Genomic DNA, 16,070 nt, shown 5'->3' on the forward strand with positions numbered 1-16,070 from the left:
ACAGACTGCTGTACTATGAGGCAGCAAAGGTTACGGAATGCTGGACCCATGGGAGTGCATACCGCTGATAAATACGCTCATTGGGACTTAATTCAAATTAAATTTTATTCACAAAGTCCGGAGCAATTTACCTCTACACTTACATACAAAAATAGAAAGGGATTCTGAGGCTGGTATCTTCTGCCTTTGTTTGGTCCAATTTTCCTCCCCCTAAGCCACAAAAATATGGGTGACCCCAGATGGAAATGTCTGAGTTAGGTTGTTTACCTGCATATGTATCTGGGACATAGTCTTTCACTTCTATGTAGACAAAGACAGCTGGCAGCATCAGAGGCTGGTTCCTCTCATTCCTCAGACAGATGTAGTGATAGCCTGGAGGGTGGCAATAATACTAGGTAACACACATTTTCTTCATAATGTTAGTTATAACACAGGAACACCTATGTGACAGAAGTGTTTATTTTAGGTGCCTTTGGATGACAAACGGGCCATGTCTATCTCATTTTCACTGCATGGTTTTGAGTGATAAGGTATTATTTTGAGTGATAAGGTAGGAAAACAGTGTTGATTCTGATTTTTTTTTGCCTTTCCATCTGTGTTTTTCCCCAAACAAGAGAATTCAAACCCATATGTCACAGATTGAGTTACTGGTCCAAATTCGCCCCGCCCATGATTTCTTGATGTTAGTGATAATGGTGCAAGCAGAGGCTTCAAATACACCTGGAGTGTCAGTCTAGCCCTTGTGCATCTGGTGGGTTGTCATGAGGAGTCCATACCGTGGGGGCCACTGCTCCTTCAGCCAGGGCCCTGAACACACAGACCTAACCCCAGCCCACAGGCTAAAGCACAGCCCCACGGCTGCACCCAGTAAACCCTGCCAACCCACACACTGTGAGCATGAGATAAAGCATTTGTCAAAAGCCGCTTGAGTTTTCAGATAGTTTCTTCCACATAATTATCCTGGTAAGGATTCATACACCATAGTGTGTCACAAAAACATGAAACTGTCAGATTAAAATAAATAACTGTATAATCCTTGTTATATAACAGAACACCGAATCAGCAAATAGCTTCCAAAACTATTCACATAGGGCAGTGACGGTTTCCCTTTACACTGCCGGTAAGTGCTTCTCACCACACTATCCTCACCTGGCCGAACTGCTTGTACGGGCAAGATTCGATGACCAATGAATTTACCTCCTTCTTCATAAACGGCTATCCTCAAACAGGCCAGAGAAGGAAGAACCACCTATAGGGACATTAAGGATTCTCATGGTTATAAGAAGGAGAATTCCTAGGGAAAATTATAAAGGTAGTATTCAAACAGGCCCTGCTTTTCTAAATTCAAGTAGAACTTTTGACTTAGCTAATTAATAAAAAGTTGCAAGGTGTTGCTTTATAGTATTTTCAAAAGATTTTCAAAACATTAGACATTGATGTTTTATTACCTTGCCCTAATAAGGAATTTGTTCAACATTTACTTCTGACATGAACATTCTCAATGTGGAAATGACAAAAGTTCTGCATTTAAGAACAAAGAATTGGTGGTCTTCTCATTATGTGAGCATTTTCTGTTACATTTTCAAGGCAAATTACTTTTATACTTTCAAAGCAAAAGCACAAATTTCCAAACGAAAGCTTTCAGGAGAGTCTTCAAAATGAGATTATTTCATAAATTTGTAAATTCCCATATTAGCAACAAACAATTGCTCATTTTCTCTTCCCTCAACATAAAACCCGTAGAGCACATGGCTATGTCCCATGACAAGAACATGAGACCAAGTAAGTCTGTAAAAATTTATTTTTGGTAACAAGGGAAAATTGTCATTTATTGACTATGTTCAACATGCCAGAAAACATTTTATAAATGTGTTCAGTGTATCAGGGAATATTGTAACAACTCCATGAAGTAGTCACTATTATTAAATACAATTAATATGTGAAAAGAAAGCTGGAGCACAGAGACCTCTGGCATAGATTTTCTCTTTGCAAAAGATTGTCTTTGTCAAGATGTTGGCTAGATGGAAGCAAAGGTAAGAAAATCTGCTCTAGCTTCCACCGCTCCCCTTACTGTCTTCCTTTGTGTGACAACTATGTGTGAAGATTTACTTTTTGGTGAAGGCAGAGAGAAGGTCCAGTCGAATGTGAAAGGTGTTAACTTCGTCAGACAGAATCCAGACGAGATAGAATGACCAGCTGCCCGCTGATGGACAGTGACTGTAATAGGGTATGTGGTGGGGACTTGATAATGGGGGGAGTCTAGTAACCACAATGTTGCTCATGTAATTGTATATTAATGATACCAAAATAAAAAAAAAGAATGACCAGCTGCCAGTGGCTAGAGATCTTAGGGAGTTTAATTAATATTCTTTTCTAAAGAAGAATGGACTTCCTTTTTCTTAGCTACCACATCATCCCAAACCTCCCAGTCAACTTCACTGGAGTTACAATGAAAATATATCATTTATCACTTGTTTCATGAGAAGATATGAGTTCAATTCTTATGTCATTAATCTTCCAAATGAGGAATACTAGGGTTAATTGATTGACAATTCTGAAAGCCCTAATAAGTGATTCACAGAGATCTTAAATAGTTTTCAAGAGAGCTTTGAAAATGCTATTGCTTTATACCTGTGTAAATTCCCCAACTAAGCAACAAATAATTCCTCATTTCACTTTTTTTCACAGAGTAAAACAGAATGTGCAGTTACAACTTGTGTCAAAGACATGAGACCAACCTTTTTGAACACAATGGGCTCCTCTTCCCAGACGGGATTGACAGCATTTCCTTGGGATGTTTTAGTTTTAAAGGCCTTCCTCCTTGTGTCCACGGGCAAACCAAACATGTCCACTTCCACGTAAGTCCCGACTTTCTTGTCAGAAAGAAACTGACCAGAAATAATCTAGGAAACAATAAAAAAGGAACTTTTGTTATAAACGGATAATGATATAAGAGATAAGAGAATAGTTAGGGAGGTATAAATGTTTGAGGGTGAATGTTAAATCATAATCAAAATGAAACAGAAGCACAAATATGATTCACCTTTAGGTTCAAGAATTAGTAGAGGACATTGTAAATGCTAAGGTTAAAAAGAGCCAATTAATAGGATAAAGTTGTATAGGAAGAAATAAATAAATAATAAAAGTTTGATGAGATTATACCTTTTGTACTTGAGATACAGTTATTAAATGTTAATGATTGCTATTCGGAGCCAACTGAATGACAAGGGTTTTATGATACTTAAAAATATTACAAGAGAAAAATTCTCATTTTAACGTGACTATAAATGAAATAAAAAAGTCACTTAAGAATTCCAACCAAACATGTAACATAGCAGAAACCTTAGCATTTAAAAAATTTCCTCCTATTCAAAACATGCAATCAGAAGGAGGGGTTGTAACATTTACTATTACAATTCTCAAAGTTGTTACACTTTATAGAAAATGCCACAATGATGATAAAAGGCAAAACTAAAAACAAATGTTGATTTTAAAGCATCAAGCCCAGTTTCCCACTGTTAACCACACCTGGTTACCCATCCACACAGTTAGGGGTATCCTTGGCCTCACTATATAAAATTAATAGATATGTGAGGATAAAAGATTTCAAAATCACACATTCATAAAATATTTCCCATGTTTACCTCTTTTTCTGGCCCAGTTCTCAAAATCTGAGGGATCCTCAAGTGTGATAAAGGCAAATGAGATGTCCTTCTGCTTTAACACCAGCTAGGGGAGCAGTGCAGAGCATGTGCCTATGGAGCAAACCTGATAAATATGGATTGTCTGGTTGACAAAGCTCCTTGCTGGCCAAAGGCTCTCTGAACTCAGAAAGGGAAAGGGGAAAAGCCCATGAAAGGGGACAGAATTACCAAGGTTATGGCTGGGCCAGAAATTGGATTTAGTGGTGGCCTGAGAATGGCCAGCAGAGGCTGACTAAGCAAGGCCAAAGTCAGCTGCAAGCTGATGTGGTCAGACATTCCAAACAAGCTAGAGAGAAAGCCACCAAGGAGAGCTGCCTGAATTTGCCTGGGGACAACTCATTTCTCCTACATGTTCTCTTTAGCCTGAGTGGATGGGACCTGCTAGCAACAATTGGTTTAATTTGAAGTTCTACATGAGAACCGCTTAGCAGACAATTTTTAGAACATGTTTGAAACCTAAGTTACATGAATCACCCTGGGAATTCAGATGCACAGAAGATTTTGTGTGCTTAAGATGTTTGATTAAAGCAGAAATCCTTAACAAAAATAACACTAACCCTCAATGTTCTAATCAGCAAAATAGGACGGCAGAACACCATCGAGCTCACAAGTCCATCCTGGCACCACAAATTCTATGTCAGAGGATCAAAACAGAGGCACTCCAGGGATATGAACTGCGTTTTGCTCTAGCTGTGATGTTAAAAGCAGGACGCTACTGCAGCATGGCCCAGCCATGCAGGGAATACTGGCAACCCCAGAACAGTGTCTCCACAGTTTCCATTTATCTGAGACTCTTTCTCCTCAACTTACTTTCCTGTCTCTATGTCATTGTTTTATAATTGTTTGTACTCTCATGGTGGAATTTTCAAGAAAAAAATTAATAAGTGAGCAAACATGTGCAAACAAGAGCAGTTGGCAAACAAGGACAAAATATTATTAGTTTGACCCAATGATTACAACAATTGAGAAGGATTCTAAAAATAATATTTTATTAGTGTGTGATGCTTAAGAGTTTACCTTAATCACACTTGACAGGAATTAAACATCCTTGGTTGAAAACAATTTCCTAAAATAAATATGATCTTGAAGCTCTAATTCTGCCAACTCCATTCTTCAGACAGATGGTGTAAAATAATTTCAAAAGGTATAATTGTGAGACAAGTCATTGAAATTTTATTTTTAATCTTTGATATAAAGTGACATAAATTTTAAAGTAAAAATAGGCTCAGCCAACTCAGGGTAGATAAAAATTAGTGAAACTGTGACAGAAAATTCTTTACATAGATTTTTTATATGCCTTTGATTTAGGGTCAATTGGAAAATTGCATTTATATCTAATAAAAAACATTTCTTAGTTCTACAGTTAATCAGTTAAACAGAGAAGAAATGAAACTTTAAAGAAGTAAATGAAACTTAGTACAACAAACCAAAGGTTTATAGAATTCATATAAAAAGCTCTATATAAAAGTGATTTCCCATTCATGGTAGTCAAAATATTTTCTCATAGCTAAAAATTTTTACCTGCTGTAATCAATTTCGAAGACTGTAGAAATCTTTTTTAGAATTAATGTTTAGGGTCAGATATAATTTAATAAAGCAACTCTTTTATTTAATATAATTATATATTTTGCTATGTTTTAAATCCCTGGATACTCTGATAGATTTTCAAAAGTCTTGCTTTAGTAACTTGAGAGATTTTATTCAATATTTAACGATTTATTGAGAGAATACTTTTTTCCTCTAATTTTGCTCAGTTTGGGTATTTTCCTAGAACTAATGGGGGAAGAAAAAAGGCCAGAAGATTTTTCTAACATGGGTCACTAATTTTCCTGGTAAATATCATGGTGGCAATTTTACCCTAAAAGAAAGGACTAGCTGTGGTAAGTATCACCAACTTGTTTTATTGATTTAGGGTCTGATTTTTATCCTTTTAAAGAGAAGGGCTTAATGCCATTATCTTATGCATGTGGCTTCTGACTTCAATTTTGGATTCAGTCCTTAAAGAAAAAAATGTGTGAAGGAAGTGGAGACTTAAATAGCAACTAAATTTTCAATGACTAAACTACTTCTTTATGCAAAATAGGTTATGGTCCCTCTTGTTGGGGACAATTCTGTAACAGAGGTGTACATACCTTGACAGATAAAGTGTTGGCCACTATCCCATCTACGATGCCTTCAGTGAATGGATCAAAATGCTTGTCAGGTCTTCTCATGAACTCTGGCTTTAATCGGTAGCCACTCTTCCCATTGTATTCATACATTCCCATGTTTATCTGCATAGCCAGGTCTGTATATCAAACACACAAACCTTACTGTGATTATATTTATACTTGAATCAAGAAAGTAAGATCACATTCTAGTCCACTTTAGTTCCCCCTTTACAAAGAAATATTTATTCATTGTAGAAATTTAGGGAACATAAGAAAAAATATTGAGCTGTATCTCCAAATCCAGAGATAAACTACTGCCCACAGGTTGCTGTTTATTGTTTTTCCACTTTAAATGTATTTTGAAAATGCAGAATGTCCATTTCATTAATTGTCTGCTTTAATTTTAGCAGCTGTATAAAATTCTTTTGAATGGATACATTTGAATAAATATATTACACTAGGCTCCTTTTTGGGCACATTTATGTCTTTTCTAATTTTTCACCATTACATATAATGTTTTGATGAATGTCATTGTGGTGACATCCTTGAAGCCATCATTAACAATACTCTTAACAGTGGAATTTTTGGGTCAAAAATGTGCATGTTGGAAAAGGTTTTTGATAAGTCTTGCTAAAATGCCCTTCAGAAAGCTTAAGCTACTTTAAATCTCTAATACATGCATTTGAGGATATTTTTCACATACATCACTCATAATGGATGCTATAATTCTTCCTTTTCTAAATTTATAGGAAAAAATATTTCCTTTTTAAAATTTGCATCTCTTTGATTACCTACGACCAGTATCCAATTACACACTGACTTGTGTCTAATAGAAAGAGATTACTGGCCAAAGTTTTTCTAAGACTGGGTGTGTGAAATGAAGATTCAGACTAATTGCAATGATAGGGTTAAAAATAAAAACATTTCAAAGCCATATGGAATCTGGGAAGCTCTTATTTTTTCCAGATTATGTCAGTCATGACTCGTCTCTATTTAGATGGACAATAAAGAGGTGATGGTAGAATTATTTCAAACTTCCATGTAACAAATCACTTTTAGAGCAGGGAAAACAAGTGAAATTTCATCTCTAGTGTTATTAAGATATTATAAGTGTGATACCAAAATTGGGCAAGAAAAGAAAATGGCGAACTTAATCACACTTGGCAAATATTAACTCTACGAAATTGCATTAGCAAATCATATGTTCTAAAAAATAATACACAGCAAGCAAGTAGAATGTATTTCAGGAACAAAAGGATAATTACCTTTTAGCAGATTAATATTAATATAATTTATCACTTTTACTCACAAAAGAAGATATGAACACAAGATCATCCCAATAGATGTCCAAGAAATATTTAATAACATTCAACAAAGATTCCTAAAACATTATTAGTCAGTTAGGACACATGTATACTCCTTTCGCATGTGAAACAATACCTGTCTCAAAGTCCCAGCCCATATCTACTCAGTAATATCACAATGGTGAAATCCCACTAGTGTTAGGAGAAAAACAAAAGGTGCTGACTCTTAATACTATTATTTACTATTTTTCTAGAATAGTCCAAAGCACCGAGAAAAAAAATAGATATGATTATTGTAACTGTGTATCTGAAAAACCCAACAGAATCTACTAGCAACATAGTTTATTATAAGAGCTTAGGAAGATGATAATTTACCAAATACATTTATTTATAAAATAGACAATATCACTATACAGAAATAATTTACAGAAAAAATAATTTGTTTTAAAAAGACTTCATCCAAAGAAAGTAGGCCTCTAAAGAGTGATTCTGTGGATACGAGAACTTTTAAAGTGAAGAGCAGAACATTCTTTCTGTGCTAAGAAAACTAAAAATTAAATGATGTCAGTTTTCTTCAGATCAATTTATAAATTCAGGGTGATTTTAGTCAACATTTCCTTCTTTTTTTTTCCAGTAGGGGATAGGGAAACACAAACTAAATTCATTTGGAACAGGAATCCCACTGCAATGGCAAGAAGAGAACTGAAATTAATGGTGATGAAGATGAATTTCCACTTGCAGTTATTAAACCACATTAATAAACATTATAATAATAATAGTTATCAGCTGCAGGAAGGCAGACAAATTTATGAACAGAGAAGAATATAAATTGAGCAAATGGACCCAGAATAAAAACAACAAATAGTCTACATCTACTAAAATGTAGTTCCAGATTAGGGTAAAAAGGATAGATCTCTTACTGAGATTATCTATCAAAATTAAATATGGATGGACAAAATGATTAAATTACAAATAAAAAAGAATCCACGATAGGAATAGGAATAAATATGGGTGAGATCGTTGGATGGGGAGTCTATAATCATAAAAGTAAACCAAGACTCTGTAAAATAAAACATTAATCAACCCAATCTTATCTGTTTCACAAAATAAGACAACATGCTCTTTATATAAAAAGTGCTATACAGATGACATGATACTGTACATAAAAAACCCTAAAGAATTCACTCCAAGACTACTAGATCTAATATCTGAATTCAGCAAAGTTTCAGGATACAAAATTAATACACAGAAATCTGTTGCATTCCTATACACTAAAGATGAACTAGCAGAGGGAGAAATCAGAAAAACAATTCCATTCACAATTGCCTCAAAAAGAATAAAATACCTAGGAATAAACCTAACCAAGAAAGTGAAAGACCTATACTTTGGAAACTACAAATTAAAGAAGATACCAATCAATGGAAACATCACAGGCTCATGGATAGGAAGAATTAATATTGCTAAAATGGCCATCCTGCCTAAAGCAATCTACAGATTCAATGCAATTCCTATCAAAATACCAACAGCATTCTTCAATGAAGTACAGCAAATCATTCTACAATTCATGTGAAACCACAAAAGTCTCCGAATAGCTAAAGCAATCCTGAGAAGGAAGAATAAATCTGGGGGTATTACGCTCCCCAAATTCAAGGTCTACTACAAAGGCACAGTAATCAAGACAATTCAGTACTGGCACGAGAACAAAACAATAGACCAATGGAACAGACTAGAGAGCCCAGACATAAACCCAACCATATATGGTCAATTAATATATGAAAAAGGAGCTATGGACATAAATGGGGAAATGACAGCCTCTTCAACAACTGGTGTTGGCAAAACTGGACAGCTACATGCAAGAGAATGAAACTGGATTATTGTTTAACCCCATACACAAAAGTAAACTCAAAATGGATCAAAGAACTGAATGTAAGTCATGAAACCATAAAACTCTTAGAGGACAACATAGGCAAAAATCTCCTGAATATAAACATGAGCAACTTCTTCCTGAACTCATCTCCTTGAGCAAGGGACACAAAAGCAAAAATGAACACATGGGACTACATCAAACTAAAAAGCTTCTGTACAGCAAAGGACACCATCAGCAGAACAAAAAGGCATCTTACAGTATGGGAGAATATATTTGTAAACAACATATCTAACAAGGGGTTAACATCCAAAATATGTAAAGAACTCACATGACACCCAAAAAGAAAATAACCTGATTAAAAAATGGACGGAGGATACGAATAGATAATTCTCCAAAGAAGAAATTCAGATGGCCAACAGACACATGAAAAGATGCTCCACATCACTAATCATTAGGGAAATGCAAATTAAAACCACATTGAGATATCACCTCACACCAGTAAGGATGGCCAGCTTCGAAGAGACTGAGAACAACAAATGCTGGTGAGGATGTGGAGAAAGGGGTACCCTCCTACACTGCTGGTGGGAATGTAAGCTAGTTCAACCATTGTGGAAAGCAATATGGAGGTTCCTCAAAAAATTAAAAATAGAAATACCATTTGACCTGAGAATCCCACCCCTTGGAATTTACCCAAAGAATACAACTTCTCAGATTCAAAAAGACATATGCACCCCTATGTTTATCAGCAGCACTATTTACAATAGCCAAGACATGGAGGCAACCTAAGTGTCCATCAGTAGATGAATGGATAAAGAAGAGGTGGTACATATACACAATGGAATACTATTCAGCCATAAGAAAGAAACAAATCCTACCATTTGTAACAACATGGATGGATCTGGAGGATATTATGCTCAGTGAAATAAGCCAGGCAGAGAAAGACAAGTGCCAATGATTTCTCTCATTTGTGGAGTATAACAACAAAGCAAAACTGAAGGAACAAAACAGCAGCAGACTCACAGACTCCAAGAAGGGACTAGTGGTTACCAAAGGGGAGGGCTGTGAGAGGGCAGGTGGGGAGGGAGGGAGAAGGTGATTGAGGGGTATTATGGTTAGTACACATGGTGTGAGGGGTCACGGGAAAAAAGTATAGCACAGAGAAGGCAGATAGTGAATCTGTGGCATCTTACTACACTGATGGACAGTGACTGCAATGGGGTATGGGTGGGGACTTGATAATATGGGTGAATGTAGTAACCACATTGTTTTTTTCATGTGAAACCTTCATAAGAGTGTATATCAATAATACCTTAATTAAAAATTATTTTAAAAAGTGCTATTAAAAATGAAAAGGGAGAACCAAGATGGCAGCGTGAGTAGAGTAGCAGAAATTTCCTCCCAAAACCATATATATTATTGAAAATACAACTATTCCTAAAAGAGATACCAGAAGACACAGGACAACAGCCAGACTACATCTACACCTGCAAGAACCCAGCGTATTGCAAAGGGGGTAAGATACAAGCCACGGCCCGGCAGGACCCGAGCGCCTCTCACCCCAGCTCCTGGCGGGAGGAGAGGAGTCGGAGAGGGGAGGGAGAGGGAGCCCAGGACTGCTAAACACCCAGCCCTAGCCATCCTCACTGAGAACGCAGACACACAGTGTGTGAGGTGCTGGGTACTAGGGAAACAGGACAGTAAGACCTGTGAGTGGGTCCCCACAGCTGGCGCCCCTGGGACAAAGAAAAGCGAGTGCTTTTTGAAAGTCTTAAAGGGACAGGGACCTCACAGCTGGACGGAAGCGTCCCAGGACACTTAGCCCAGCAGCTGGGAATCCCGGGGAACTCTGGGTGCCCTAACCTCCTGGGCAGCAGCGCAGCTCGGAGGCCCCTCACAGCGATAAACAGCCTCTGCCCATTCCCCTTCCGACATAGCTCTGTCATATTGGAGAAGCAGCCTGAGGCTGGCCACACCCACAACAACTGCGGAACTCCACAGTGGCCAAGCAAGAATTAGAAACCCTGCCTGCACACAGCTGCCCAGCACAAGCCGCTAGGGGTCGCTGTTCTCCCAGGAAAGGAAGGCCACAAACCAGCAAGAAGGGACTTTCTCTTAGCCAACACATGCGCCAGCTCCCCACAAATACCTCTATCGCCATGAAAAGGCAGAAGAATTTGATACAGACCAAGATCACAGAGGCAAACCCTGAGAAGGAGATAGACCTAACCAATCTCTCTGAAAAAGAATTAAAAATAAAGCTTATAACCATGCTGATGGAGCTGCAGAGAAATATGCAAGAGCTAAGGGATGATGTCCAGAAGGAGATTACAGAAATGAAACAATCTCTGGAAGGATTTATAAGCAGAATGGATACGATGCAAGAGCATTGATGGAATAGAAACCAAAGAACAGGAACGGATAGAAGCTGACGCAGAGAAAGATAAAAGGATTTCCAAGAATGAAACAATATTAAGAAAACTGTGTGACCAATCCAAAAGAACAATATCTGCATTATAGGGGTACCAGAAAAAGAAGAGAGAGAAAAAGGGATAGAAAATGTATTTGAAGAAATAATTGCTGAAAACTTACCCAAACTGGGGAAGGAAATAATCGCTCAGACCATGGAAGTGCACAGAACCCCCAACAGAAGGGACCCAAGAAGGGCAACACCAAGACACATAATAATTACAATGACAAAGATCAAGGATAAGGACAGAGTTTTAAAGGCAGCTAGAGAGAGGAAAAAGGTCACCTAGAAAGGAAAACCCATCAGGCTATCATCAGACTTCTCAACAGAAACCTTATAGGCTGGAAGAGAATGGCATATATTTAATGAAATGAAAGAAAAGGGCTTTGAACCAAGAATACTGTATCCTGCACGATTATCATTTAAATATGAAGGAGGGATTAAACAATTCTCAGACAAGCAAAAGTTGAGGGAATTTGCCTCCCAAAACCACCTCTACAGTGTATTTTAGAGGGACTGCTCTAGATGGGAGCACTCCTAAGCCTAAATAGATGTCACCAGAGAAAATAAAATCACAGCAAAGAAAGCAGACCAACCAAATACTAACTAAAGGCAAAAAGTAAAATCAACTACCCACAAAAGCAGTTAAAGGAAACACAAAAGAGCACAGAATAAAACAACCAACATATAAAGAACGGAGGAGGACCAATAAGAGGGGAGAAAAATAAAGAAGCACCAGACAGTGTTTAAAATAGCTCAATAAGTGAGTTAAGTTAGATAATAAGATACTAAAGAAGATAACCTTGAACCTTTGATAACCACAAATCTAAAGCCTGCAATGGCAATAAGTACATATCTTTCAATAATCACCCTAAATGTAAATGGACTGAATGCACCAATCAAAAGACACAGAGTAATAGAATGGATAAAAAAGCAAGACCCATCTCTATGCTGCTTACAAGAGACTTACCTCAAACCCAAAGACATGCACAGACTAAAAGCCAAGAGATGGAAAAAGATATTTCATGCAAACAACAGGGAGAAAAAAGCAGGTGTTGCAGTAGTATCAGACAAAATAGACCTCAAAACAAATACATCCAAAAGCCACTATTTACAATAGCCAAGAAATGGAAGCAACCTAAGTGTCCATCAGTAGATGAATAGATAAAGAAGATGTGGTACATATACTCAATGGAATATTATTCAGCCATAAGAAGAAAACAAATCCTCCCATTTACAACAACATGGATGGAGCTAGAGGGTATAAATAAGCCAGGCAGAGAAAGACAAACACCAAATGATTTCACTCATATGTGGAGTATTGGAACAAAGAAAGACTGAAGGAACAAAACAGCAGCAGAATCACAGAACCTAAGAATGGACTGACAGTTACCAAAGGGAAAGGGACTGGGGAGAATGGGAGGGAAGGAAGGGATAAGGGTGGGGAAAAAGAAAAGGGGTATTACGATTAGCATGTATAATGTGAGGGGGGGCATGGGGAGGGCTGTGCAACACAGAGAAGACAAGTAGTGATTCTACAGCATCTTACTATGCTGATGGACAGTGACTGTAATGGGGTATGTGGGGGGGACTTGGTGAAGGGGGGACCCTAGTAAACATAATGTTGTTCATGTAATTGTAGATTAATGACAACAAAATAAAAAAAAAAAGGAAAAGGAGAATTGATGATAGTCTTGAATAGGCAATTCATAAAAACAGAAAAATAAAATTCAAAACACGTATTTACATTATTGACTTTAAATGATAATCAAAGAAGTGAAATTAAAAAAAGTGAGATAATATTTTGTCTGAAATTTTATTATTGTTATTATATTATTATTTAATGATAATATTTAACCAAGATTTCAAATGAGAAGGAACACGCCACATCATACATTGCTGATAGAGGAAAAATCTAATGCAACACTTTTTTTTAGTTTTTTAAACTATTTTTATTGGATTCATATATGCATACATTCTGAGTCAAGAGAAACACAAATTGTTATAAAAAAGCAGGCTTCCACCTCTCTGTAAAAGCAAGCACTCACTGCATTTTTAGCTGATAGGTTTTATTTCCCTTCATGGTGCTAAATGAAATGTTTGTATTGCTGTCTCTTGATCTTTCCAAGTTCAGCTATTTTTCTGTTGACTTCTACAGAAGATGAGGATTGAGCTCTCTTCACTCCTGCCCCCATTCCTTCTGCCTCCCCATTATCTCTATAAAGTTATAATCTTTGCTCAGAGTTACCTTGTTTTGACTCCATAAATGCCATTTAGTGCAACATTTGTGATGGACAATTTGGCATTCTGCACAAAGGTTCTTAAAACTTTCAAATCTTTTAACAGAATATTTCTATTTTAGGAACTTTTCCAAAAGAACATTGGGAGACAGACTTGACAATTTATACTCAAAACAGTTCCCAGAGCATTATTTATAGTAGAAAAAATTTCCTAATGTTCAATGACAGGAAATGGGTTTTAGTGAATTGTAAAATGTGCTTAATATACAGCTATTAAAATTCATGTTTCTGTATATAATTTAAATGTGTGTATTTTTAAAAAGGAATTAAGTGAAAAAGAATGTATATCCACAGTCAAAAAAACTTAGACTACAAAGCTAAAAATGAACAGTGTTAAATCTCTGAGTGGTAACATTCCTGGCAGTTTTATTTTTTTCTTTACACTTTTTTTTGAATTTTCCAAAATTTCTGCAATACAAAAATGTTGCTTTAAAAAGTATAAACATTTTGGTTTGAAAATAGTGCAAGACCAGTAGAAATAAAGGCTTATTTATAAACTACAAAAGACAATTTCTCCATTTTAAAACTCACTTTATTTTTTTGCATTGATAATTCCTTCACTGAAACTTCTTCTTACAATCAAGTTTTTGCAATCAAGTGTGGCAATTTTTTTCTCCTTGGAAATGGCTTTTGGGCACTTGGAAATGTGGCTTTATGACAGAACAGAGCCAAGCTCTACTTACCCACTGTTTGGAAATTCAGTGCCACCATTTGACAACCTGCATTCCAGAAGAGTTGAGGCATATAGTTGGATGAATCCACACGTGTTCCTTTTGGATATATCCTGCTAAGCTGCATTTTGTTATATCTGGACCATCATGTTAAGTAGTGAATACAATTATAAAAGTAATGAGCCAATACTATTAACTGAGAGGTCACCTTCCGTAGTTCTCCACGGGGGAAATGAACTGAATATTGATGACCTCACTGGGCCAATGGATGTAATTTTAAAAAGGTTTCTGAACAAACAGAATAAACACACTTTTATAATATAAACGTAGCATCACTTCCACAAAGCCTTGTGGTGAAAACTACTGAGGTAGCAAAAAAGGTTGAGTCAAAGTCAGTGTGATTTTTGTGGCGATTATTAAGAATGGGCTTAATGATTAAAGACACATGAGGAAACTCAAGCGTGTCAAATCAATGAGAGAGACTGAGACTGTGTTTGGAAGAAGCAGATATGAACTACGTGGCTATTTTTGAAACGCTGTCTGCTCATTTTCTTAACCTTCTGTGGGAATGCTATTTGTCACGACTGTGGTCCTTTTTATGATTGATAACAAGGTAAATATAGCTCAGGTTTTGGCCTTGTTCTGTATTTTGGTTCTTACTGTAATCAGCTTTCCATCCTGAGAAACTTTTAGCTATTGAACACTGATTCGCCATTAACATACCACTGACTATTCCCATTACCAAATTTGGTACAGATTAATAACTAAGGTGCTGAGCTCAGGAATGGGAGTTAGGCCAAACAGAGTTTGAGCCTTAATTCTGAAACATGCTAGCTGTATGATCTAGGGCAAATTTTTACTTTTCCGTGCCTCAGCTTTTTATAAAAATGAGATCGAAAAGAGACAGAATGATTCCTACATCACAGGGCTATTGCAAGGATTACATGACATAAGACACACCAAAGGTCCATCACAAAGGCAGTAATTAATAAATACTAGTGATCATGACTTCTGCAGTATGACTTTGTTTATGGAGTTAACATTTATTCCCTCTCTTATTGTTGATGAGTTTTAAAGGTGACTTTTTTAAATTCTAGAACTATGAAATTGAGCTGTTTTGGACACTTAGTACACATTTTATTTAAAAAAATGTGAACGCCTGTTTCATTTTATTTTGATTCATGGATAAAAATAAAAAGGTTTTTTGTCAGGATTATTAATAAAACCATCATTAGTAATATGTATTTATATTATCATCATTATCTCAATTATTTTTTGATTACACATGTATTACATGTAAGGATGGGGGATGCCAATGCATATATCTCACATATATCTTACATATGTATAAAGCACCACACAACACAATCTTTACATATGTTGTCCCTAACTTAAGCAGCGAGCTGTAAAGCTGGTACCATTACTTGTTTTACGGAGGAGGGAAGTCAGAAGGATTAAGCACATTGCCAGAGGACAAAGAGCTTGATGGTGTGAAAATGACCTTGGAATCTGGGCTTCCTTTACTTCAAGGCCAGGTCTCTTTCCATCTGCCAGGCTACCCCATTCATTATTGTACATGAGACCTGAAACTATTTATTACTCCCAGG

General features: G+C 36.6%; 1 protein-coding gene across 7 annotated transcripts in view; it reads right to left on the reverse strand.

Annotated features, from left to right (window-relative positions):
- Positions 1-16,070, reverse strand: part of PLCB1 (phospholipase C beta 1) — a 669,546-nt gene that overhangs the window by 130,971 nt on the left and 522,505 nt on the right. For all 7 annotated transcript variants that reach the window (XM_036880079.2, XM_057502745.1, XM_057502747.1 and 4 more), the window contains 5 exons: positions 14,476-14,600; positions 5,837-5,991; positions 2,739-2,903; positions 1,150-1,249; positions 268-372 (listed from right to left, as the gene is read on the reverse strand). In XM_036880079.2, the coding sequence (XP_036735974.1) occupies positions 268-372; positions 1,150-1,249; positions 2,739-2,903; positions 5,837-5,991; positions 14,476-14,600 (650 nt within the window). The remainder of the gene's footprint in view (positions 1-267; positions 373-1,149; positions 1,250-2,738; positions 2,904-5,836; positions 5,992-14,475; positions 14,601-16,070) is intronic.

The sequence above is a fragment of the Manis pentadactyla genome, chromosome 5 (genome assembly GCF_030020395.1).
Source record: "Manis pentadactyla isolate mManPen7 chromosome 5, mManPen7.hap1, whole genome shotgun sequence".
Lineage (NCBI taxonomy): Eukaryota > Metazoa > Chordata > Mammalia > Pholidota > Manidae > Manis > Manis pentadactyla.